At 33.9% G+C, this 26,876-nt stretch overlaps 1 protein-coding gene and 1 long non-coding RNA gene across 2 annotated transcripts; both read left to right on the top strand.

Annotated features, from left to right (window-relative positions):
* The first annotated feature begins 395 nt into the window (after nt 1–395).
* LOC136821372 (uncharacterized) lies at nt 396–3,537 on the top strand. The gene is made up of 2 exons (XM_067077612.1): nt 396–2,018; nt 2,749–3,537. The coding sequence occupies exons 1-2, from the start codon at nt 465–467 to the stop codon at nt 3,535–3,537; spliced, it is 2,343 nt and encodes a 780-aa protein (XP_066933713.1). The 5' UTR covers nt 396–464.
* A 16,439-nt stretch (nt 3,538–19,976) lies between these two features.
* Nucleotides 19,977–26,738, top strand: LOC136821366 (uncharacterized). Its single transcript, XR_010848726.1, has 2 exons — nt 19,977–20,060; nt 23,664–26,738. It is a non-coding gene; the product is annotated as an uncharacterized lncRNA (long non-coding RNA).
* The last annotated feature ends 138 nt before the right edge of the window (nt 26,739–26,876 follow it).

Raw genomic sequence — 26,876 nt, 5'->3', positions numbered from 1 at the left:
TAGGTTTTTCACAGGCTACACTTTTTTTTTATAAGAACCAGTAAATTTTTGCTGAGGCTCGGCTGTTCAAATTTTTTTTGGCACTTTGAGCCTTGAATTGTTCTTATTTTGTTCTTATTTTTTCTAAGGTAAAAAACAAGTTTTGGCTATTTACTTTACTATTTAGAGGATTTTAGAAACCAGTGATTCTTTTTGCTATAACTCTCTAACTTCAGCCTCTCCACTGTTCTTAAATTGTTATTATTTTTTGGCATTTTTAAGCCTCATTGTTCTTATAAAATGTTTCGTATAAAAAAAAATTCTACTCAAGATTGTCATTAGAACCGATTAAAACAATCATTTCATTAGTAAAACTATTTTGATTATGGAGTGTGTGACGTAAATTCCATTTTAAATGAGTACAATTTTTCTCATTTAGTTTATCAGAATTTCTTTAATAGAGATGAAAGGGGTTAAGAATTAAAATGGCTAATTTGATACAAGAATTAATCAAGTTGGCACCTCGAGCAATCGACCCTTCAAGATGTACATCTTCGACATCGTTACATCAACAAATTACTACTGGGTCAGTCGTCAACCAACAGAAAGTCCTTGCAAACCAAGACCGACAATTTAATGTTGGCAACGGACAAACGTTTCAAGATCCGATCCTTGCTGCTGAATATCTTTTAGAGAGAGAGTACGGGGAATCTTTCGTTTTCGACTCAAATCACCATGAACCAATCTTTATACCATCAGAATTTGTCTGCAGTCAGTATTTTAAAGAGTCGTCAACTGCAGACCTTGAACCTGACATTGAAAATCAAATGAGACAAACTCTTGAGAATCTTAAAAAACAAGCTCCAAAATTTTGGCTTACCAAGGACTTAGACGTCTTTCTTCAAACCCAAAAACAAGGTAGTGAAATCGATCAAACAGAATACGAAAAGTGGATTCTAAAAGTGAAAGTGATGTACCTGTTAACTCAGGAACTGGACGTTAGTAAGCTGAATTTGCCAATGACAACATCACCTAATTTCACCCAGGAGTGTATTAAAGAGCTGAACAGTATCGCACCGAGCTCTTCCATTTTGAACATCTTGACTGCGAACAAAATGAAAGTGAAAGTGGAAAAACAAATAGCCAAACTACCGCCACAGGATCCGATACTCAGCTGGTTTATCAATTTGAAGTTGGCTAGTCGTGGAGAGAAAAACGAACGTTCCTTCTTCGAGAAATTGTTTTCACTAAAGAATGATGAAATACTGCAAGACATTCTAGTTTTATCATCAGTCAATTTCATGACAGATGTCACTAGTCAGATGCACCAAGAATTTGATATGCTCATCTTCTCTTGGTCTTGCAAGCTCATCATTGGTGTGGAAGTGAAAAGAACACTGACGAGTAAGACAACAGCATTCAAACAGCTTAACAAGTATCATTCAGCGCTGGAGAAGCAACTCGGTGATCAACTTGGACCAGGGTGGTCCTTCCATCCTGTGATATGCGTAGAAAAAAACACCATCAACTTTTCAAATCACCATTTCATCGACCTGAGTACTGATTTAAGGACATGGCTATCAAACGTTTTAAACAACAAACATTCAGCATGTCAGTACCGGATTCCTCATCCACATCCTCTGGAACAACTCAAGAAGGTCCTCCAACTGATAGTGTTCTCGATCCACATGTCAACCAAAGACCAGCCAAGACCAATCACTACGACCTATCTGTTTGAATATGTTAGAAATGCAATCGATTCTCTCTCCAATACACACAATATAGTTTTCTACTCTAAACAGCAACTTCCAGTAATAAGCAGCAAAGATCCATGTTACAATAAAGTTATATTTATGGCTGGTTTTGGAACAGGAAAGACTTTCTTATTATTTGAAAAAGCCATGATATTAAGTAAAAATGATACATTTAAAAGTCGAATACTCTATGTCATTTGTAATGGAGAAGGCTTATTGTACCACGACCGAAAAGCCCATCTTGAAGAGAAAGGAATCACTGTTATTACTGGCAAGTCTGCAATCGTAAGTCATTCATTTGTATTTTGTCGACCTGTGCATTTTCATTTTTGATGGTTGTGTCCAAAATTATGTGAATTTTTACTATATCCTTTTTTGATTGTCAAGACTTAAAATTTGGCATATAGCTTTTTAAAATTGGTACAGTGGTTCTAATGTACGCTATTCTATGCGGAAAACCACATTTTCACATTTTTAATGGCTTTTACGACACAATGATCTCAGCTGATTTTTATCAATTATCCTAACAAAAAATAGGAAAATAGTAATTCTGAGCGATTTTTCAAAAAGTTTTTAGTAAAAATTAAATTTTTAAAAAATAATTTAATTTGATACCCCATTTTTGACATGTTTTGGGCTTTTTCAAAAGCAAATTTTTGACTTCAAAAGTTCATGATTTGAGAACCACTGAGCAAAATTCAAAAAGTTTACAATTATAAAAGAATTCATTAAAATGACAATATTTGCCGTTTTTGCTGATTTAGAAAATAATAATATTGTATGTATGCAAAGTTAATTTTTTTGTTGTAAGCTATGTCAAGTAAATAGCAAAATAATTCCACAGGTCTTATCTATTACCCATCTTTAGAATTTTTAGTTCTATTCTAGGGCCCAAAATAGGGGGCCACCTACAATTTGGGGGCCATATTCTGTAACTAGTGAAAGGAAACAACCAGAACTGCGACAAAAGACTATTCTAAAATTATGCTGAGAACTTACCTTGTTTCTTTTGCAGGAAAGTTTGAAGATGCCATGGATAAGACAGCACTTCAAAGCGATCTTCTTCGACGAATGGAATGAAGATGTTCAACAAAAAATTGACGTTAAATGGTTGGACGATCTTCCCGTGTGTTGGATCGCACCAAACTCGGCTTACCGAGCGAAATCAAAAGAATTGAGTTTGCTGAAAATTCATTTCAAGGGTTTTGAAATCATTCACTTAACTTGCAATCTGAGAAATACAAAAGAAATTGTGAAGAAAACGAAAAGTATAGCTGAAACACAACTCTACGAATATGCACATGGTGTTTCAGAAACTCCCGTGAATTTCCTTATTGGAAGTCCAGCCGTGCATGTATCCTCTTTCGGCGAAGCCATATTTGAGGAGCGCTTACTGCCAAAACCAAAGGAAGGACTTCTTCTTGTTTCAGACAGCGTAAATTTCCCTGTTCCACCAAACGAACAAGTTAAATTCTTCCATTCCTCAAGAAACGATTTCAACAATGATGAAAATCCATGCGACTTCCTACGTCAAGGAAATGTTCTAGTTGTCTCTCGAAATTACGTATCGGGCTTCGAATGGCCGGTTGTGGTTTACGAAAACGCTGAATGTTGGAGGAAGATCTGGAGCACCACGAATGTAACATTTCAATGCGATGCACCACAAAACTTTACGTTGTTGGACAAAATTCTGATTCAAATGGAACAACACCCTATGTTGAGATTGTTAGCCTGCTCCAATCATATCTTGAAGATAGCCAACTTCTTAGTCGATTCAAGATTTGTGCAAGTGATTACCTTTTAGACCATGTCAAACATTTTAAACGACGTGATATTTTCACGCATATTTTGCCGGTCCTTAAAGAAACAGTTGCAAATCTTTCAAACGTCGGTGACCAGCAGAATTTCTCAGCAGAACCTATCGTAAACGTATTAAGTCCATTTTTAAGCGTCGTAAGTTCATTGCTCATGACAGAACGATTATCAAACGAGCATAACCGAGACCTTTTGAGAATGGATTGGTTCATTCACAAAACCATCGAATTAGACCTTTATCTCTGCACCACCGTTCATCAATTCCAAGACACTTTTGAATGTACTTTAAAGTTTCAATCATTGCTCAGGACCTTTGACGAATATGCCTTTGGAAAACTGAAAAGATACACTCTGCTGAAACAATCGGCGTCAATTGATTTTGGATCACTTGATACTTCATCTAAGACAGACAATCAGATTTTACAAAACTTTAGACCGTATATTAGGCAATATATTTTGGATCATTTTTTACATTTCGGAGAAATCGACTGGCTACACGATTTCTTTCCTGTATTAGAAAAGACCATTGAAAAGATGTCACGTGTTTCAACCTCTCTTTCAAAACAGAAGCAATTCTCTTTGCTTGAAAACTTGATTGAATTTATCATTGGAGATTTGGTGACGAGGCAGGGACATAAAGATGAGTGGCTCAGCAAAGAATCCATTAAAATTTATTTGAGTGTGGGATGTGTTTATATCGAAAACAATTTATTCTCGGAAACATTCGTTCATTCTCGTCTTATAAGCTTCAAAGTCCTCATAAAACTGTCTATGGATTTCGATATTTCCAAACTATCAAACATGTTGAAAGGGAAAACCCCACTTTTCGAAATTAATTTTTGGATTAAATTTGATTCCAATATATCATCAGAGCTATTTTTACCCCATCTCGGTATATTGCATTTGTCGGAGGAAGACAACGCTTTCACAAAAATGTTTAAAGTATATGCAGGAATCTTTATCAGAGATCATTGTATGTATTACAACGAAAGCTTTGAATGGTTCAAAGAGGTCCAGCCGATCTTGGAAGGTACATTAAAACAAATTTCTTGCTCCAATGTTACCACCTTATCGAAATTGGAAATAATACCGTCATTGCGTGGTTACTTGAAATTGATCATTTCAGATGTTATGAAACGAGAAGATGCAAGGAAAGTTACATCCAAAGAGTTTATCGATGAAATTATTGACGATAGTTCTATTACTGACAAACGATTCCTAGAATTTCATTGAATTCACAAATTCATCAAATATCCAAAGAAAGTAAGAGTCACTTGCGTGTAATCCGGTATCCTTATTGAGGGCGATCATTATTTGCATAAAAGCTTGAAAGACGTAGTAATTTTTATTATTAAAATGTAAGATAGGTATTTCATAAAGAATAAGGGAAATTTTCATGTTGAATGAGGTGTCTCATTTTGCGTGGTGATAGTCTTAGAGCATTTGAAAATCTCCCTAAAATATTTCTTTGCTCTCAGTGGAAATTATTCAATTTATACTTTGACTTTTGAAGATTTTTTTTCATTTTATTAGTACTAGTAATCGTATGGTTTGGAGTGCAATTAACGATTAATCACGAGTAACAAAGGAGAAAATAGTAATTTGCACGAGTCCGAAGGACGAGTGCAAATTACGGTATTTTCTCCTTTGTTACGAGTGATTAATCGTTAATTGCACGACAAAACATACGATTCCGAGGTAATCGTCAGTAAACATTCGAAAACCTCCTTTTTTTCTTTTGTTTAAAAAGAAAACATTGCAATGTAATTTTTCTTTGTTTTCAATTAAAAGAAGCTATTGTAACGTAAAATTTCTTTGTTCTTTTTTATATTGAAGAAAAAAAATGTCTTTGTTTTTTATTATATAGTAAAAAAAAGTCTCTGACACAGGACTTGGGAGAGAAAAGAATAAGGGGACAAAAGTGTCCCCCCGCCGAAGAGTGCAAAAAGTGGTAATAGTGCAATTAACGATTAATCGCACTCCTCTAAACCAATCAGATTCGAGTAATTTTGCACGGCTGACGATCACCGTTTGAAACGCTTTTTATAAATAATACATTAAATTTGGATTTTTAATTTAAAAAAACGGTTCGTCTGTTAATCACATCTTCTGTTAATCAGATCTTCTGGTTCGTTTTGATCTTGGTCGAAATGTGACCGGGACCAATTTATTGAAAGTTAGTTTTCCATTCAAAAATTCAGTTTTTCGGCTTTTCTTCAAAACAATCTAAAGGTTGCGCAACGGTGAATTATTGCCTTATTTATGAAATAATCTTTTTTTAATCGTTTTTGCGAGATTTTGCTTATCGAAAGTGTATAATCGTTTCTATCGAGGAAGCCGTGATACCTGCTCAAATCGCTTTTTAAAGGTCGGTGTACTCTCGGGTACCTAATAGATGGGAGGGTTGGGAAAAATCTCAAAACTTAATGAGTAGGGGGGGTTAGAAAATTTCGTATCTCGTGTCTAGTAAATAAAAAATAGATTTTGGCAAGAAAAAAAACAAATATCCTGGCTGATAGAAATACTTTAATGGGATTAATTTTCACGGGAGTTAAATTACGCGATTGAGCTCATCCGCCAAATTTTAAGATTTTACAGAGACTTAATTTCGCGGATGGAACTATTGGGTGACAATATTTTCACGATTTTGTCCCTTTCACTGTCAACCGTGCATGCTGGTTGCTGAAAAACGCCTTATTGGCGCTTCTTTGATGCCAGTAAACATTCAAAAGTAGTTTATTTGACATATGTTAAGTTTTGTTTCGAAATTTTTCGCGGATAAAGCCTCCAAATTTCCATTGGGACTTAATTTCGCGGATGATGCCCGAATCCGCAAAATCCGTGAAATCCCCGTGAAAATTAATCCCCGCAAAAATTAATCCCATTTAAGTACCAAAAATTAATAAGCGGACGGGGGTTGGAATAAGAATGCCCCGGTTGGAAATTTTTCGAAAAATTAATTAGCGGGAGAGGCCAAGAGTAGGTAGTTTGTATTTTTGGCCTTAAATAGATACTATCTAAAATGTAATAGAAAATTTTATTAATTCTTGCACGAGTGTAAGAAATGGAATTTTTCGTAAGGGTATAGGCGATTACTCTGCCCACTGTTAGTAGGTAGGTCTAATTCATTCATTAAAAGCGGATATTTAACGTGGATAGCCCTGTAACCTATGACGTTAAGACAGTCTTTTAGTTGTTTTAACGAGGTCTAGGGTCAGCTGGCTTGGCCATCTATGAGCTGAACAGAATTGGAAGGAATGGGAACTTTGAACTGATTTTGAACTTTTTTCTTATAGACATTACGTCAGCAACTTCAGTACGTCAAGGAATACATTCAGACATGCAGAAATGAAATTGCTGAAGATTTCCGCATAAGGTACGCTAGATAAAACAATAAATTAAGATGCAACATAACACATACGTTGTCAACCTGATACCTTAAGTGGATAAAAAAATTTCCAAATTCGGCAATTCGCCAAATTAAATCCCCGCCAAATTTTTTCGAAATTTCCCTTTCGCCAAATTAAATCCCCGCCCAAATTAAAGGGAAAATCATGTTTTTTATTCAGAAATTTCAGAAAACTATTTTTGCCTTTCTTAAGCTGATCTTGTATTTTACCTTTATAAACGATCTTATGTTACACGTACTCTCGGGTACCTAATGGCCAAATTAAATCCCCGCCAAATTTTACAAAATTGAGCGTTCGCCAAATTAAATCCCTGCCAAAAATTGCATTTTGGTCATTCGCCAAATTAAATCCACGCCAAAATTTATCCACTTAAGGTATACCATTTTTGAATTACTTGACATTAAATAAGATTTACTTGGTGATATATAATACCATGTGCAATACGCTGTCAAAAAGGTAACAACATCATATTGACCCTTAAAACTAGTGTTTTTCAGCCAGAAGCAGCTATTTTTTCCACTTTTTGAAGCTCAATATCTCCAGTTAGGTACAGAAATCACCTATACTCGCAATATATCTCTAATCTTAATTTTTTGAGAGCTTTCCAAAGATATACAACAGGTCTTTCCTTTCTCAAGCTAAAATTTTCATTAAATTTTGACCCTATGATTTTTGCCTGAGACCGTCATATTTGTCCGAAAAACACACCAAAGTGTCCGAAAAAAAATTGGCACCTATTACTTTAATCGTACAAATTTTAGCGAGACTAATTTTAGCGTATATTAGCGGGTCAGAAAAATCTTAATTTTTTTTGGATTTATTTTAGCGAATCACGATTTCAAAATATTTCGCGTGGATAAATTCTAACGAATACTCGTATTACATGATTGACTGAATTCGTCTTCTAGCATTTCTTTGCGTTGAAACCCTTCCTATTGATAAAAATGTATCAAGGCAATATAACCAGAAACTTCGCGTGGATAAATTTTAGCGATCTGTCGATTCGGCGTGTTTTAGGGAGATTTATTTTAGCGAAAATAGGAAAAACTCGCTAAAACGCTAAAATTTCTACCGGGTGTCCCAGAAAAAAGTTCCGCTCTTTGAAATGAATTTTCTCCAGTTCTATGAATTTCTAAACAATCAATTATTTTGCATTGGAAAGAGGAAGGATAAAATTAAATTTTGAGGGGTCATTTGTCAAATTTAGTCAACTGGATCAAAAGTTAAGCCAAAATGATAAAAAATTCTTTTTTTTGTAATTGCTCAAAAAACGTTGAAAAAGCGACCTATCAAATTGTTATAGAAGCATAATTGCATGGATCATGATTTTCATTGTTGAAGCAATAAAAACCTAATGGAAGTATCTTTTTATGAAAAACGAAGTAAGATTTTAAGTGAAACAAAGAAATTTATCTGAAAAACTGAAAAATTTGACAATTCCAACCGATATTTGACTTCAATAGCTACACTGATAAAATCAGCCCTACTTTTGACTTTAGGGGTCCTTAAGCCAAAACTTGAAGCTGAATTCCATAGAAAATAATTTGAAATGACCCAAATGAAAATTTTTAGTCCTTTAGAGAATTATTTCAAGCATTTTTTGTTTTCATTTCCACTTTAAATTCTTTATTCCTGCGAAAAAGTAATAATTACGTTATAAAATTTGATAGGTCGCTTTTCAACGTTTTTGAGCCTGAAATTTTTATTCATTTCAGCATAATTTTTAATCTAGTTGACCAAATTTAATAAATGACCCCTCAAAATTTAAGTTTATCTTTCCTCTTTCCAATGCAAAAGGATTGATCTTTTAAAAATTCATAGAACTCGAAAAAACTCACTTCAAAGAGCAGAACTTTTTTTCTGGGACACCCGGTACGATTAAACTACTTTGATTCCCCTTCCCCTTAACTTTCCAAAAATGTATAACAAGTGCTTTGACTAAAAAAAGTCGAGCGAGTTTACAAATTCCCCCCTACTAATAGCCCAGGCGTCAAATCAATATGTTTATCTTTCAGGTTATGGCCAAGAGAATATCTTTGTGATGATATCCATCAATACTCCTTGTTGGTAAGCCTTTTTATCTAGTTTTCAGGCTCAAAAAACTTAGTCTAGATGTATGTTCAGAAGCGACCAAAATTTGGGCAAACTTTCTTAACTAACTTTTTTAAGTTGCTATTTGGCAACAGCCCAGCTGACACACAAGGTTGTTTCAACGCTTATCTAATGTTCACAACGTCCATATCATGTTAGATGTTAGATGAACGTTGAAACAATATTGTTCGCCAGCTGGGAGTAGCACTGTTAGGCTGCTGACATCCACTAACGGATTCGTGCTCCTTATAGACCTGCGATTATACGCGCTCACTTTTATTCGCAAAAATTTCTTAAAGCTCTGAAACGAATTTCTTTTTCGAATTTCTCCACAAACACAGGATTTGATACAAGTTCACAGTGGACAATTGTCACACCATTTGAAAAAAGTGATCGCACAATTCACTAAACACATCTACAAATGTACTGTAAGTTCAATACCCTCTCTAGTACAACCGTCGTTTTGCTATCAAGTGCACCGAGCCTTTTAAAACGGGTTTGTAGCACACCCCAAGCTTTGACGGGATTGCATTCGAATCGTGGCCGGGGTGTAACCTCAATGAAGCCCTTGCAGGTGAATTCTATACAAATGTGACGACAGATTAAAATCAAATAAAAGGAATGCCGGGAAATAGTCCAATCGTAATTGACTGTTAACAAAAAAAAACCCTATGTTTGGTTCAAATTGCAACTATCTCAAGATTGCCAGGAAGAAATTTTTTGTGATTCGATAAATTTTGATTGTTGAAAATGTTTCTTTCTTTTGTTACAGCTTTGTTGTCAAAAAGGTTTCATCTGTGAATATTGTAACGACACTCAAATCATCTATCCCTTCCAAATCGACATCGCTGTTCAGGTATCGCTGTTGTCTTTTTCGGAAAATTTTCTTAATACATCCATCAACCCATTTTGCTAAGCCCTTCATGGAAAGATTTAAAACTCGAGTTTATCAATACTTGACGCCAGTCGATCTAGTAAATTGAAACAAGAACCCGATCCCTTGTGACAAAAGGATTTAGTTTATAAAGGTTCACATACCTACATTGGATATAACCCAGCTGGCACACAACGTTCATCTAGCGTTATATGGACGTTGTGAACGTTAAAAAAACGTTGAAACAACGTTGTGTGCCAGCTGGGAATTCAGGCTTTGATTCAGTGTGAAAGTCATCTCCGGTAAAAAAACACTCTGAATTCCATCCATATTAGAAAACTTTGCCAATTACCAATGAAGAAAAAATTTTGAGAATTCCAAATAGATATTTAACGCTGTGAACAATGGAATTTGAAATTCCCGAAAGAAAGACATTTTACCAATCCACAGAACACTAATTCGAAGGTATTTTCAAACTTTCTGATGATTAATTTCAGATTTTCTTTCCTCTATCTCAGTGTCCTGGTTGTTTATCAACATTTCATCGAGTCTGCCGTCAAGATAAACGCTGTCCGAAATGTGTCCGAATTCATTTGCGGACACAAAGCAGTCAAAAAGATGAAATGGAAAGGAGGCTGACTGTAACCTCTAAAGAAAGTATTGGCATTGGTGTCTTTTGATTGGCCAGTCTCTATACTTTGGTGCGTTTTGATTGGCCAGTCTCTATACTTTGGTGCGTTTTGATTGGCCAGCCTGTATACTTTGGTGCATTTTCATTGGTTTATCCCTCCTGATTTGATGATTAGAATTGTTTGACGATGACTGGTCAGTTTGGATGTCACGTGATGTAATCTAATTGGTGGATGTCTTCCACGGACCTAAAAAATGTTTATTGGCTCGTTGGGCTTTTCCAAAAATAGTTGTGTAGGGGTGTTGAGGATATCAATTTATGGTCAGTTTTAGATTGTAAAATTTGACAGTTTTGAATCTTCGATGTTTCAAGAATGAATCCTCCAGAATGGTGGGATTTAATATCTCCTCATTTTTGCATTTACTGTTGAAACTATATGACTCCCTGGACTTCCACGAAATTTGGACTTTGATCTATTGAAATGAGTTTATTGTTCGTTGCATTAATTAAATGGTTTTTTTTCATTTGCAGACTTCCCCAGGATGTCCGGTATCATAAACACACCCCTAAAGTATTTTTGTGGAATTGCCCATTACGCAAGAATCTTCTAATTCCAGGATATAACCCAACAAATAGGTTACTGGGTGCGAATGCTGTTGAAAGTTTTTATATCTTTTAGCTTGAATTTTCTATTACATTTTAGAAACAGCTGCAATTTTTTATAAATTTCCTTTCTTGTACATATTGGCAATTTCTTAATAATTTATGATGTATATTTGAAAGTAATTTAGATCTTTATTTTAGCATTCTAGAATTGTCTTATATTCTGATAACATTGAAATTATTCTAATTAAGTTGACTTTTTCAAATTAATCGTAAACAAAGGAATTGCTAGATTCAATCTGTCGTCAAAAATACGGCGCATTTTTTAAGGCTTGACTTTTTCTTGCCTGAGAAAGGTTAGAGATTGTACTCTAGCCCTTCGGGCTTTAAACTCAATGGTGGCAACTACCAACCTCCCCCTTCTAAACTACGCTAAATAAAATGAAAATTACCAAAACCATCTCCTGTGAATTACACGCTTTTTTTTATAAGAATATCTTCTATAAGAATATCAGGGTGAAAATTGGCCAAATCGTAAGAATACCCTAAGAATACCATCTAGGGTGAATTTCACAGAGTTTGATAAGAATACAGTCATTTTGTATTCGGTTAACAGGAAAAACTGCTTCCTTTGTTAGAGATAAATAGAAGCTTTGAGGAAGAAATGTAATTTTAACCCAAATGTCCACTAAAAAATCCAAAAACTCTCAAATTGATAATTTGTCATGTTTTTAAAAAAGTCAAGTTTAAAAAAGTAAGAATATGTTAAGAATATTTCACCCACCCTCAATTTTGGCACTTTCTTAAGAATACTTGACCCTCATCCAAAGTACACTATTCTTATAAAAACCAACAAACTGTAAACAAACTTATTAACTCTTTAAGTGCCACGGCTATTATTCAAAGACTCTTTCTATTTGCCACGACCAAAAAAAAGTGTTTTCAATTATCCCAATGACTTAAAAATATGTCATTTGTTTGTAAGATGGCATAATTGTAAGGTTATGTTTTCACTTTTGATTTTTTAACTCTATTGCCAAATGACGATTTATAATGAAGAACACTTTTGAGCTATTTTGCCAGATGACAAGTTATTATGAAAAATATTTTCTCTATTGCCATATGAGGTAATTTGTAAAAGAAACTTTCTTGACCAAATGGAGCTACGAGGGGGTTCATGAAATAAAGACACAGACAGCTGCATTTGCATTTGCATATGCATTTATACAAACTCAACACACAAACTGAATGATTTTCTAATAAGTTGAAAGCATCAACCATAAATAATGAGTTAAAAGGCTCTTATAAAAAGTTGCTTTGCTTTAATGAATATGTCAAGAGAAAAGAGAATAAAAAAGACAATTTAATTCCCAAATGGGCTTTAGTTTTTGGGCCTACCCCGGTGGAGGTCCTATAAATTGACCGTTGTACGTTCGTTCGTTCGTTCGTTCGTTCGTTCGTTCGTTCGTTCGTTCGTTCGTTCGTTCGTTCGTTCGTTCGTTCGTTCGTTCGTTCGTTCGTTCGTTCGTTCGTTCGTTCGTTACCAGCTTTTCTCGAGATTGGCTCATTAGTTTTTTTCTGATTTTTTGCACAAACATGCATAACTATAAACCCTCTGTTGTGCGCAGATATGTAATTTTTGCGCAGGTATGTAATTTCTGCGCAGATATGTAATTATTTTGCGCAGATATGTAATTTCTGCGCAAATATGTAATTATTTTGCGCAACTATGTAATTTCGAGCTGCGCAAATATGTAATTAAATTTTTGCACAGATATGTAAAACACGATCTTTAAAATCAATGGTACCCCCTTGATAGCTTTTACCATTACTTTTACCTTTTTTTCGACTTAAGGTATTTTAGCTAATTCCTATCAAATACAAGAGGTAATATCTTATAACAACAATTTTTAGCTTTCGGTGATTGGTTCTTTCAAAGCAAAAATGGAATAGCGCCTTAAATTAAACTAATTATTTTTCTTATAAGCATCATCTTTATAAGAAAATTCTCTATAACTTTTCAACCACTAAGTTTTAGCTTTTGGTGATTGGTTCTTTCAAAGGAAACATGGAATAGCGCCTAAAATTAAAGTAATTATTTTTCTTATAAGCATCATCTTTATAAGAAAATTCTCTATAACTTTTCAACCACTAAGTTTTAGCTTTCGGTAATTGGTTCTTTCAAAGGAAACATGGAATAGCGCTTGAAATGAAAGTAATTATTTTTTCTTATAAGAATCATCTTTATAAGAAAATTCTCTATAAGTTTTCAACCACTAAGTTTTTAGCTTCGGTAATTGGTTCTTTCGAAGCAAACATGTAATAGCACCTAAAATGAAAATAATTATTTTTCTTAAAAGCATCATCTTTATAAGAAAAATTATTCATAACTTTCCAACGACTAAGTTTTAGCTTTCGTTGAATGGTTCTTTCAAAGCAAAAATGGAATAGCGCCTTAAATGGATGTGACTATTTTTGTTATAAGCATCAGCTTTATAAGAATTAAATCAATAACTCTAGATAGACGGTCATATACCTTTCGGTAATTAGTTCTTACAAAGTAAATAAGGGACGGCGCATAATATGATCATATTTATTTTCTTATAAGGAACTACTTTGTAAGAATCAAATCAATAACTCTTGATAGAAGGTGATATACCCTTCGGTCATTAGTTTTTACCTTCTGATAAGCATATACTTTATAAAGAATCAAATCCCTTCGTTTATTAGTTCTTATAAAGTAAACAAGGGACAGCGCACAATATGAGCATATTAATTTTTCCTATAAGCAACTACTTTATGAGAATCAAATAACTCTTGGTAGAATAGTACTTACCTTTCGGTAATTACCGTATTCCTACCAATACACGCTCCTTCTCTGAGAAAAAAGACTCCCTCAATGGGAGGTTTTAAAATTTTTAATTAACATCCTTTTCTTTAACACCCTTCCTGAAAGTCTTAAAATTAAAAAGACGCCCAAGGCGTTTATTCGAAGAAATACAGTAGTTTTTACAACCTAATAGAAAAGTACAAATGAGATTTTCGATAGAACCTCGACTCGAGATAGTCACACCTATGTAAACTTTATTGATTTTGTAGATATGAATTGCATTTCTTTACATTACAGTGAGATAAAGTAAAATTCTATTGGTTGTCTTTACCAATACATTGACTAATTCATGATAAAAAAACTCCCTTTTCCTTTTCATGGCTCGATCTACGAGCAAAGTCATTAAATTTGATTGAATTATCCAATGAAATAGAGTGGGATTATCGAAGTTGTGATTCTCGCTCAAACTTTAAAGTCTAGAATGTTACACAATTCAGGAATATTTTGACACTGATTGTTAAAGATTTTTAAAAAATTATATGTCTTTCTTATTTTCCCCTTACAAATTAAACTAAGGCAAAATATTTGACTTTAAGCCATCTAAAAGGAGACAAATTTAATTTTTTTGAAGTGGAATTGGCATTCACAATGACACAATGGCTCTATCGAAAGAAATAGGGAATTTTGCTAAATCTAACATTAGTTTATTAGAATTTTATAAGAACAAGGTTTTTTTCTAAGTGGAATAGGCTTTCAGAGATTTGATTTATCAAACAAAAGCCAACAAATATTGTTTAGGAGTTATGAATTGTGTTCTTATAAAGTTGATGCTCATGAGAAAAACAAAATTTTCTAGCTTAAGCACTATCCTATGTTTGCTTTGAAAGAACCGATCACCGAAAGCCAATATTTATTGGTTTGAGAGTTTTGAATTGTGTTCTTATAAAGTTGATGCTTTTAAGAAAAAAAAAATTTCTAGCTTCAGCACTATCCTATGTTTGCTTTGAAAGAACCGATCACCGAAAGCCAATATCTATTGGTTTGAGAGTTATGAATTGTGTTCTTATAAAGTTAATGCTTATAAGAAAAATTAATTTTTCTAGCTTAAGTACAATCCTCTATTTGCTTTGAAAAAACCTAACACCGAAAGCTAATAATCATTGGTTTAAGAGTTATGAATTGTGTTCTTATAAAGTTGATGCTTACAAGAAAAACAAAATTTTCCTCATTAGCACAGTCCCCTAGTTGCTTTGATAGAACCAAACGCCGAAAGCCAATATCACTTTGATAAAAAGATATTGACTTGTTTCTTATAAAGATGATGCTTATAATAAAAACAACAATCGCCAAATGTTTGCCTTAGTCCAAGAACAATGTTCAAGATATTAATTCTTGTATGTGAAAAATTAATGTTAAAATTTAGTTAGTTTTTCAAAAAATAACCAAGTCAAAAAGGTCGTGTTTTACATATCTGCGCAGAAATTTAATTACATATCTGCGCAGCTCAAAATTACATAGTTGCGCAAAATAATTACATATTTGCGCAGAAATTACATATCTGCGCAAAATAATTACATATCTGCGCAGAAATTACATATCTGCGCAAAAATTACATATCTGCGCATAACACCCTCGAATGTGACGGAGCCCAATTTTCGATAAGAAATTTTTTTGGCAAATTTGGGCCAAAAAACGGGTGAAAAATTGGATCATTAATTTTTTTCAATTTTTTTGCATCAAAGTAGGGTACCATTATAGGTAAAAGATGGCTCAAGCAGATTTTTGCAAAAAGATTTTGTTGCCTCAAAAAATACATCTTTATCTATAAGAATCATTATTAATAAGCATACATCAATGTTTAGCCAAATTACTCAATATTTTGATGAGATCGATGTTTTTTTTTGCCCACGAAGTCTTGAATATGAAAGAATATTTCAACAGCATGAAATTTTGGTTTTTAAACGTTTTTTTTTTTATAAGAAACAAACGGCTAATTTTAATAGATCGTCACTGTTTGTGTTCTGAATGATTGTTTAATGGTCACGCTCACGTAGATATCAATTATATATGTGTTAAATGCATAACCAGGTAGGTCCATAAAAGTATCTCTTGTTCCTTTGTAAATTGTAAAAGATGGACTTTCTAATTTTCCCAAAGGGGCTTGAGTTTTTGGACCTACCTCCGGGTACCCCGGTGTGATTTTTGGCACAAAGATATCCTTATAATTGGTTGTTTTTTCGTTCAAAAACATTATTGATAGCAATGCCCACCATCAAGCATGTTTCAATTTTCAATAAAATTGATTTTTGAAGCCGGAACTATTTAAAAATCGCATGAACAGCTTATTTTTGCCGGAAAGACAGTATTTCTTTAATTTCTTGAGCTGTACTTTGTTTTTTTTATGAAATTTTTCACACTGATGCAAAATGACAATACCTAAAATGTGACCGAGCCCAATTTTCAAAAAACATTTTTTTCCGGCCAGAAAAACTGGTTTGAATTTTTATCTTTAGTTTTTTCTGATTTTTTCCAGAAAGATGCGTATTCGCAATGCTCAAAACATGGCCGAGTAAGAGTAATAGAAGGGGTGTAGAATTTTGATTGATAGAAATATTGAAGTGTGCAGATATAGACAATAGAATAAGACTACGCTTGGATTTGAACTCTCGTATCTCAATCTTAGATTGCTCTAACCGATTGAGCTATCTATCCATGTCATGAATGGAGCTTAATAAAAGCCGATGATAATAAAGTGCGCAGATAATAGACAATAGGATAAGACCATGGAATTATTATTGACACTGGATAAACAACTGACTGATTTTTACCGATTTCTCATGTTCAAAGCCTTGTCCGCAGTAATGACATTATTATTCACCTTCCTTCCACCAGTAAAATGATTCTGCATAGCATTCTTATTGCATTTCTCATCAAAATACACTTACCCAATTCCCAAATGAGACTTTAAGTTCTCCTCTGAGATTCAAACTCATCTAGTTAGTTACTAATTTATGTCGTCGTTATGACGGTTTAAAATTGCCAGAAAGATGCAAAAACATGCTTTGTATAACCATGGAGGTAATAAAAATATAGATGGAGATACCACTCCTACTATTCTATTGTATTGTATCGTTGATAGCAAACTGTTGCTTTGTTGCTTTGGGAAAAAGCCATTAATTTTGCTTTCGCTCATGGGAATCCTTGAGTCGAAGAGAATTTGAATAAAATCACGCTACATTTTTAATTTGTTCATTGTGTGATGACAGTTTTGTTTATAAAACATAAGAAGACCTTGCAAGAATAAGCACAGAACATCGAATTTAAAATGTTCGCTGCTCAGGGAATCCTTGGCAATTTTTGTAAATTTTTACATATTTATTAATGCCAATCTTTCAACTATATTCTATCAAAATTTTGAAGCAGCTGCTATTTTAGATCTAAAGATATTTATAGCAAAGAACCTTCCACAAACAACAAAGAATTCGCAAAATTTGAAGAAGTTTACTTCTCGAAAGTTTCCCGATAAAATAAAAACTTCTTTTAAAACTATAAAGAAATTATTACTCGAAAAAAATTCGCATTTTACCTAAAAATACGAGGTTTCGTTGGACAGAATAACTTTATTTTAGTTCTTATAATCTATATCTTGACTGATTTTTGCTATCAAGGATTGGTAATCAAAGGAGGCCGATTTGAAAGAAATTTCTAAAGAGTTTTATGACTTCTCTGGCTATTACAGAAAAGTTGTTACTCCATCTATTTTTCATTACCTCTATGGTATAACAAATTGAATATTGAAATTGACACCAGAAAATTTTAAACTTCAACCTCAAAAAATCCACTGTATCACCACGTACCACCAAAAAATTTTCATACCACAATGGAGCTATGAGGCTCACGTCTAATTTATGTCAATCTCAGCTCTTCTTGGAGAAATATTGGAAAGATATTCCCAATTCAAAATTTCGTGTCATTATACTCCAGGGGATTAAGGCGGGGTGAAAATGCTTGCAACGTTACAAATCATTTTCAGAAGCTCATTTTGGGCTCAAACGAAGCGTATAACTAAGTAAAATAAGATTCAGTCTTGGCAGATGTTTTTTTATTTAGAAATTTTGCGTAATTCGCAAACATCCTCAATTTTGCGCCATTTTGATGACGTCATCAAGATTTTAAAAAAAATTTAAAATATTTTGAAAATTTGTATTGAAATGCATCTATAGTGAAAATTTGAAATTATTTTGATGATTCTATCAAAAGTTATTGGAATTTCAATTTTAATGACGTCATCAAAATAGCGCAAAATTGGGGATTTTTTAGAATAACGCAATATTTCTAAATAAAAAAACATCTGCCTAGACTGAATATTATTCTACTTAGTTATACGCTTTCGTTTGAGCCCAAAATGAGCTTATGAAAATGATTTGTAACGTTGCAAGAATTTTGACCTCCACGAACACGCCTTATTCCCCTGGAGTAAGCATTTTGTTTGATTTTACTCGTCTGATGATGTTTTTCTCACACCACATTTCATAAATGTATTCGCTTGGTATTCTAGCATTTATTTTCAACATTTTGGCCAGCAAAAGTACGAATAGAAAAAGTTAGAGAGCTTTTTAGAAATAGAGCATTAATCCTTTTTATTCTAGTTCTTTGAACCACCATGGCGGTTGTCCTTTGCGGACAAAGCCTGTACATTTATTGTTTTCTGAAACAATAGAAAGACAATACTTTGCTCTTCACTGTTTCATTCGATGTTTATCCAGAGTCTCTATCTATAATAAATCCATGATAAGACTAAGATTGGATTCGAGCTTTTTATTCATGCAACAAAATAGAGCTTTTTAAGAACTTTAGGAATTTAGATAGAGGTATTAAGTTCCACAGTTCCTAGACAAACGGATAAGACTACATGGATTCGAACAACCCTCATGTCTCAATGTACGATACTCTAATCTAACCGTAGGCCCAGAATCTTCGAGTTAGGAATTTTCGAGTAAGGGATTTTCGAGCTAGCTAAATTATGACGTCATAAAAGTGCAAATTGTGACGTCATTTGACTCTACTAAGTCTAACTCGATTTTTCATTTTCATTTCAAAAAATGTTTTTCCGAGTTAGGATCAACTAGGATTTTTTCTCACACAACCCTTTTTTGAGTTAGCTAACTTGGATTTTTTCCTCTTTTTCCTACCATAAAAACATGACTCAGATCGAAGACCGGAGTGCGCATGCGTAGCTGAGATATGAAAACCGTATCGTGAAAGTAAAGTCAGAAATATTGAAATGCACAGCATGCACAGACAAAGAGGCAATAATCTTTCGGTCCCGTAAAACTATTCTAATGCGGGAAAGCTAATGTGCTTCATTGGTTTAAAATCGGAAATCCTCAAGCTATGAAAATATAGCCCAGTTTAGTCGGGTCGTGGCTTCTTCGTAAAGACGAAAGACAGATCTGGACTTACTTCGTACTTTCCAGTCTCTTGTTCGTAGTTTCTCCAGAGGAATGTAAAGAGATGGAAAAACAGCTTTTCTGATTACTCAAAGTTCAACGATCACTTCTATTGAAAATTCCATTGTAGAAACGTTGATTAGGTCATTAAATGAAAGTCCAGAAAAGACGGCTCGCCATACAAATCGGACGGTTTCTACATGATTTGACGATAAAAATGAAAATTTGTTTTTCCTTTTTTGCCGATTACTAGTTCAATTTTTAAGAATAAGGAGCAGTATTTTTACCAATGTATAGCAAAAGAAATTCTTAACGCAATGATACTAAATTGGTTCTTGTAAAACTGTTAGAAATCAAATAAAATCAAGATGAAATTATAATTTTCTCGAGCTCTATCTTTCCATATTATGGTGCGGTCATGACGCGGTTATATCAGTAGAATCGCTAGGAAATTCTGAGCAAGAAGATATATGTACCTTTTCGTATAGCCCCCCCCCATGGGGGGGATACATGTCTTTCGTCTTTACGAAGAAGCCTTCACCGTTTAGTCGCCTGACAGCCTATTTTCAATGTGAAAGGTTTGCTGCTGATGCAGGATTGGGAGCTTGCAGGTATATAATATGGTAAGTTTATTTATCAATAAAAGAATTGCTAAATCAAGATGCCCTAATCTAAACCCCATTTTTCAGAATAAATGGCAGAAACCGTTGAGATCTCCAGGGCAGACAAGACTCTTTTTTGAGGGACAGGGCAGATTTCGATCAAATTTCAATCTCAGCTCAGGGGACAGGGGCAAAAAAGCTCAAAATTTCCCTAATTTTACAAGGTTTTCAAAATTTTTGAGCAAGTTTGGCAATTTCAGGGGCAGGGTTTTCAATTTTCCACTTGTGGGGGTAGCCATGAGATGTTCTGAAAACTGGTGCTAAACCAGCCAATCATTTTAACATGGGGTGGATTGATTAGATGATTGATGATTGTTGCTCAAATCCATCAGTTACAGTCAGGGAAATCCCTCAATTGCGGTAGTAAATTTTTACTGCAATTGCAGTATAAACGTCAATTTTACAATTTTCATACACCGCAATTGCAGTACATTCAAGAATCAGAATTCAAGATTCAAGGAAAAAATAGGCAATTTTTGTACATAATTGATCATATCTTTTTAACGCACAGACAAAATATTTTTTCCCTAGATCAGATTCTTTTAATAAAGAAAAGCTTTCTTCTCGTAAGATTTTTTATAGTCGATGTTTGTTTATCTTTGTCGACCAGCACTATATGTAGTCGTTATAAGCCTTTGTAGGCTAAACACGAATGAAAACTACCGCAATTGCAGTATACCGCAATTGAGGGATTTCCCTGACTGAGTTAGGGGGATGTTAATCAAAAATTCGATTGTCGAACCAATTGAATACTGTGAGTGGTCCTAAATCTGACAGCCCTGCCTAAATCTGACGTGGTCTTTCAAAGTCAGATACAATCTAAAATAAAAACAAATCTTTTGCTGTGACGCAACGAAAATACCAAAGTGTCAACTAAACTGAGAAATTTGATACAGTTAACCAGTCGAACCAAATAATTAGGAATAATCGCTTCTTATACGAAACATGATTTTTATTGCAATATAGTATGTCCAACGTCATAAATGACAACAAAAGTAACTACTTTTCTTTTACAACTCACACTTTTTAATTATATACATTATTGACATCTTAACATTATAGCCATCTATTGTTAGATGTTTTGAATTTGTTTTGAGATTAACTTGGAGAGGGAGTGTTTGTAAACATAGAATTCTTTTCATAACTGTTATTTGGGGGGTCGGAAGAAGGCAGTGCTGTCGGATTTAGGACCACTCACGGTATAATCAAGATCAATCAAAGTGATTGGCCGAGTTGATCACTGAAGTCATTCGAAGTGATCAAGAGCGATCAATCAAACTCAATCGGAGTGATACATCAAGGTCCATATTACAGATTTCTCTGTTGACAAAGATATTTTTTACTGACTGACTGTTGGATATCTGGCCTGTATTTTCACTTACTGTTTAATCTCTTTGACAACAAATTTGTTATGATAACTCAACCAAGTTTATCAATCATACTTTCTGTCGTAACATGCCACGGTAACTTTCACTTATAGCGCCCCCTTTTTAACTTTTTTGTTTTCATTCAAAATGGCCGGATGCCAATTGTAGAATAGAGAACCGTTCTCTAGAGAACGCCCACTGCCTAACCGCCTATCACCCAATGGGATTAACATATAACGAGTGTGTAACTTACCGTGCGAGTGACGTCAAACGCTCCATTATTTTGCCACTAATTTGGTCTTCTTTGTTCCAGACATTTGTGTGTGTTCCACTACAAATTTTTTTCATGTTTCAATTTAAAAGCCTACTCGGTGCGAAAGAGAAATTGTATATTTTTTAATATGCAATTCATTAACTCAAATCAAATAGCTTTGGAGGTTCAGTGAAATGGTGGCAGAATGGGCGTCCCATGTTTTGTCAGATCTTCCCAAGTTAGAGCAGTTGACGGTAAAAATATAATATAGATCTCTAAATGGAATGGATCAAATACACATTGTTTTTAATAAGGAACCTTCACTTTGCTCTGAGCCTGGAGCTCCTTATTTTTACAGAGAATTTCAGCCTCAAAGATCCTTATCGAGTTCCTTATTTAGGGGGGGTTTGAACTTTTACGGTGTGACGGGATTGGCCCTTTTTTAGTACAGTATTACGGGATTTGACGTAAAAAGAGACAGGAAAACGGTATTTTAAAATCAGACGGTGACAGTATTTAGGTACATTTTTGCCCTGTACAAGCCGGTGTGACGGTGTTATTATTTTTTCAATTTTCTGGATTCCGGGATTCAGCAAAAATTTTGACGGGAAAACGGTATTTCGAACCCCTACAAACCCCCAGAGTGGACCGTAGCGCAAGGTGCGAACAGCATTTCACAATTATAAGAATATTTTATGTGCTTAATTCTATTTGACTTTGAGAGCTTAAGAATTAGAAAGATAAAAAATGCGCTGGTTAATTTTGTTTAAATAGGTGTGTTCTATCATTGTTGAAAATTGGAGAAATTTCTAACCGACGCAGAATTTTTTTACAGCCCATTAAAAGCACAGTCTGCTTATACTTATAAGTTTGCTATATCATCTAGGCAAAAAACGGTAAAAAAAGACGCAAACGTAATTTTTTTATGAAGGTGGTTATGATTTTTTGATTGCGCCAGAGTACAGGAACTTGACAAGTGTTCCTAACTGTCATTCTTTGAAAATGCTAAAATAGGTCTTTGCTTAAAAAATTTTGAGAACGTGTGACAATTGAGATGTATATTTGGGGCATGGAATCAAATTTTTGCCACGTGTTGGTATCGTGTATTTTAGGGGTCTTCGACACGACAAAAAACTTTCAAATTTTTTTATTGGCATTGGGCCGATAAGTTTCAGACCCCCTCCCCCTTGCACTTATCTGCCAAAATTTTTCAAAACCAACTTAACTACATCTTCAAAAACACAATTTTGTCCAATCATGTCCGCCATCGGGTTCGTCTCGCCTTCTCACCTTCTCACCTGTCATCGTTGAATTTTTGTCTATTTGCGCCAACATTGAGTTTGTTCATACCTGCATTGATATTGTTAATCAAAACAAAAGTTAAGAATACACTATGAAGTTGCAACATTTTGAAGTAAACGGCAGCACGTTGGCCAATGAAAAAAGAGTTTTTTCATCATAGCTAATTCAAAACTGTACTTTTAAAGTTGCAAATTTGTGCGCGAAGGTGAAAGTAAGTGAAATTGTATATGCTTTCAGTGGAGTTTGTGGATGAAATCAAAAAGAAATTGGCTGAAAAGTTTTTCTTCCCAATACTTGTTTTTTTATCGGTATGTAGTTGTTTCAAAAATATGAAAAATTTTCAGGAAACATTGGAAAATTGGGAAAACTCTCAAGGTCATAGGACTTCTTGAGATTTTAAGGGGACCTCGACCACCCCCTAATTTGTTTCCCCTAAGATACTTCCTCTAGAAAAGGAAGATGCTCAAAGGGTTAAGATACCTCTGTACCGAAAAATTAAGATTTTAGCACTAAAAGGTTTTTCTCTATTTTTTATCAAAAATTACAATATACAGTCTTCAGTTTTTGACGTAATTACGTCAGTTGCCAGTGTCAGCGGTCGTAAGATTAAATAACATATTTGTAAATATTTTTATATTTCAGTAAGATGTCTAGTGAAACATCAGAGAAAACATTGAAGTCCCCTCCAAAGGGTGATTTGAAAATAACCAAAGTATATCTCATTCTGTACAATGTTTCTCTTATCATTGGCTGGGGTCTGATCTTTCTAAAAGCAATGATCTACATATCTGAAAAGAACTCTTTCTCTGGATTATACAATGAAGTTGAGTTCTGGCTCAAAGTATCTCAAACAGCAGCCTTGTTAGAGTTATTACACTCTATATTTGGTTTGGTCAGATCATCTATATTTACAACTTTACCACAAGTGGCTTCAAGAATCTTTGTCCTTTGGTTTATTGTGGATCCTCTCTTAATGCAAGACGAGGTTGCTAAAGAGAGCATTGGATTCCCTATGTTGCTGTTTGCTTGGAGCATCACCGAGATAGTACGCTATTCATTCTACGCCAATGCATTAATGGATAATGTCCCTTATTCTTTGCAATGGTGTCGTTATACGTTTTTCTTAGTGTTATACCCAATGGGTGTCACAGGTGAATTGATTTCCATTTATCATTCCATTCCATATGCTACCAAGACAGGAAAGTTCTCTATCAGATTACCAAACAAATTGAATTTTGGTTTCGATTTTGTTTGGCTTTGCTACGTCTTATATCCTGTCTATATTCCTGGATTCTATCATTTGTTTACATACATGCTGCGCCAACGCAAGAAAGTTCTTGGAAAACCGAAAGCTGAATAGATATCCTGTTATAAACTTTTGATATGATTCCATGTGATGAAAATAATGTTAGAACTTAGAAACTTTTTTTCTTGGAAAATTTCGCTGATTTTTATTTTGATATTCAATGATTTCGAAATTCAGATTCCTCTGCTTGAATCATTCCGTCCATCATCAGTAGTCATAGTCATAGTCATAATTGACAAATGAAATGAACGGGAAAAAATATTTTCCTTATAATAGAAGGCATTTTGTAAAATCGCTCGATTGTTTTGGTCAAAGCACTTGTTATACATTTTTGGAAAGCTAAGGTAGGGGAATCAAAATTACTTTTTTTTCGGACACTTTGGTGTGATTTTCGGACGAATATGACGGTCTCAGGCAAAAATCATAAGGTTAAAAATTAATGAAAATTTTAGCTTGAGAAAACGGAGACCTGTTGTATATTTTTGGAAAGCTGTCAAAAAATTAGGATTAGAGATTATTGCAAGTATAGGTGATTTCTGTACCTAACTGGAGATATTGAGCTTCAAAAAGCGCCAAAACTGGACAAAACAGCTGTTTCTGGCTGAAAAACACGGTTTTCAAGGGTTAATATCTCGAGTTAGGTCCGAAAATCACACCAAAGTGTCTGAAAAAAAATTGGAACCTTAGCTTTCCAAAAATGTATAACAAGTGCTTTGACCAAAATAATCGAGCGACCTCAAAAAAACGAACAAATTTCCCCCTACTATATTAGGCAAAAATAAAAAAATGTAGCGTTTTTTTATGAAAAAAAATTTTTTTTTTCTATATGGCTCATCATAAAGAAAATCAAGTTGACTGTACAAGCTATCAAACGTCGTTTGGTTAGATATTCCTGCTTGTAAATCAAGTTTTGTTTGTTAGTAGTTGATGGCATTCAAAAATTGTGTGAGGTTTTCAAAAACAGCAAAAAAAAAGAAATTTGAATTTCCTTTTTAAAAATAACTCTTTTCAAACGAAACTTCACAATATTAGTTCTAAAGTAAGTTGAAGTAGGTTGAAAAAAAAAATTTTGTAAAATGGGCCAAAATTGCAGCACAAATCAAGAAAAACACTATGTTGATAAAACAGCAGCCACAAATTTGTTCAATGGGTAAAATATTTTTTCAGATGAAACTCGTAGCAAAAGGGTTTATCCACAAAATATCAAAAATGGAACCAAAATTATTGGGTCATTGGGCTAGAATTGTGGCTCAAAGTTGACGATTTTTTTCATATATGCTTTGATTGAAGCCACATTTCAAGCCCATTGAAAACCCTGCAGCCACAAATTAAACCCATAAGTATCTTAAGACCTTAAACTACCAATTTCAAGAAAAACGGTTAAAAAATATTCAAGTCTTAAAGCAGGACAGCACATAAGCCAACCCTAAAAATGCCAACTAATACCTAATGTAACAGCTCAGAAGGTTATAGTTACAAAAAATGGTATTTGCAGCCACAAAATGTACACTCTTTCTTAAAATAACACTGTATTGTGTCAGATTGTGTTTGTTTTGCTTTAGGCTTTGCAAATATTCATGTTTCGAAAACAAAACCCAACCTGGAATGTGTAAATTGATAAATTAGTGATTGAAGTATGATTGAAGCCACATTTTAAGCCTATTGAAAACCCTGCAGCCACAAATTAAACCCATAAGTATCTTTATCGGACCTTAAACTACCAATTTCAAGAAAAACGGTTAAAAAATATTGAAGTTTTAAAGCAGGACAGCACATATAAGCCAACCTGTTGAGTGAGCCACATGACATACAGCCACAAAACCTGCCCTCACTTTGCCATCTAATATTTCAAAACTGAGTCACTCAACTTCAAAGAGGGCCACATTTTTGGAAAGCTCATCAATTTCCTTATTTTATGGAGTTTTGTACTACACAGCAGCCACAAGAATGTCAACAATGTGGGCTAAAAAGTGGTTGTGATTGAAAACCTCACTTTTTGGGGTTCTATTTTTGAATGTAATCAGTTGATACATTAGTATTCAGGCATTCTGGAAACACTGAATTTTTTTATTTTCGCCTTAGGTATTATGTCTTCCTATTTTTATGAAACTTGATGCTAGGTCTTCCCAGCTTTTTTAATATTCTTTTTCTGAAATTAACTAGTTAATAAATAAAAGATTTAGAACCATTTTGTATTATTTAGATAGATTATTATGAATAATGATTTTTATTTTCTTGACCACAGTACTTATGTTATATGAAACGTGCAAACTATAATTTTCATGGAGGTGTCAAAATAGATTTTTTAATTCTTATGTTTCACACACAATTGTGTTTTTTATCTAAAAAGTTTAAGGTGCTAATAATACTATTGAAAATGAAGATAAAATTAGGTTTGAAAAGATTGCAAATATTTTAAACTGTTCTTCAGAAATGTTGTGTCGTGATGTGGACGTTGCTTATCTATAAATTATTAGATTTTTTTTCTAACAATACCAATCCAAACATCAGAAATCTATGTATTGTATGGCATTTCAAGTTATTTTCTA

Source organism: Clytia hemisphaerica, unplaced genomic scaffold (genome assembly GCF_902728285.1).
Source record: "Clytia hemisphaerica strain Z4C2 unplaced genomic scaffold, Clytia hemisphaerica genome assembly, whole genome shotgun sequence".
In the NCBI taxonomy this organism is placed as follows: Eukaryota; Metazoa; Cnidaria; class Hydrozoa; order Leptothecata; family Clytiidae; genus Clytia; species Clytia hemisphaerica.
The sequence above is the reverse complement of the archived record's forward strand: the minus strand, read 5'-3'. Positions and strand labels throughout refer to the sequence as shown.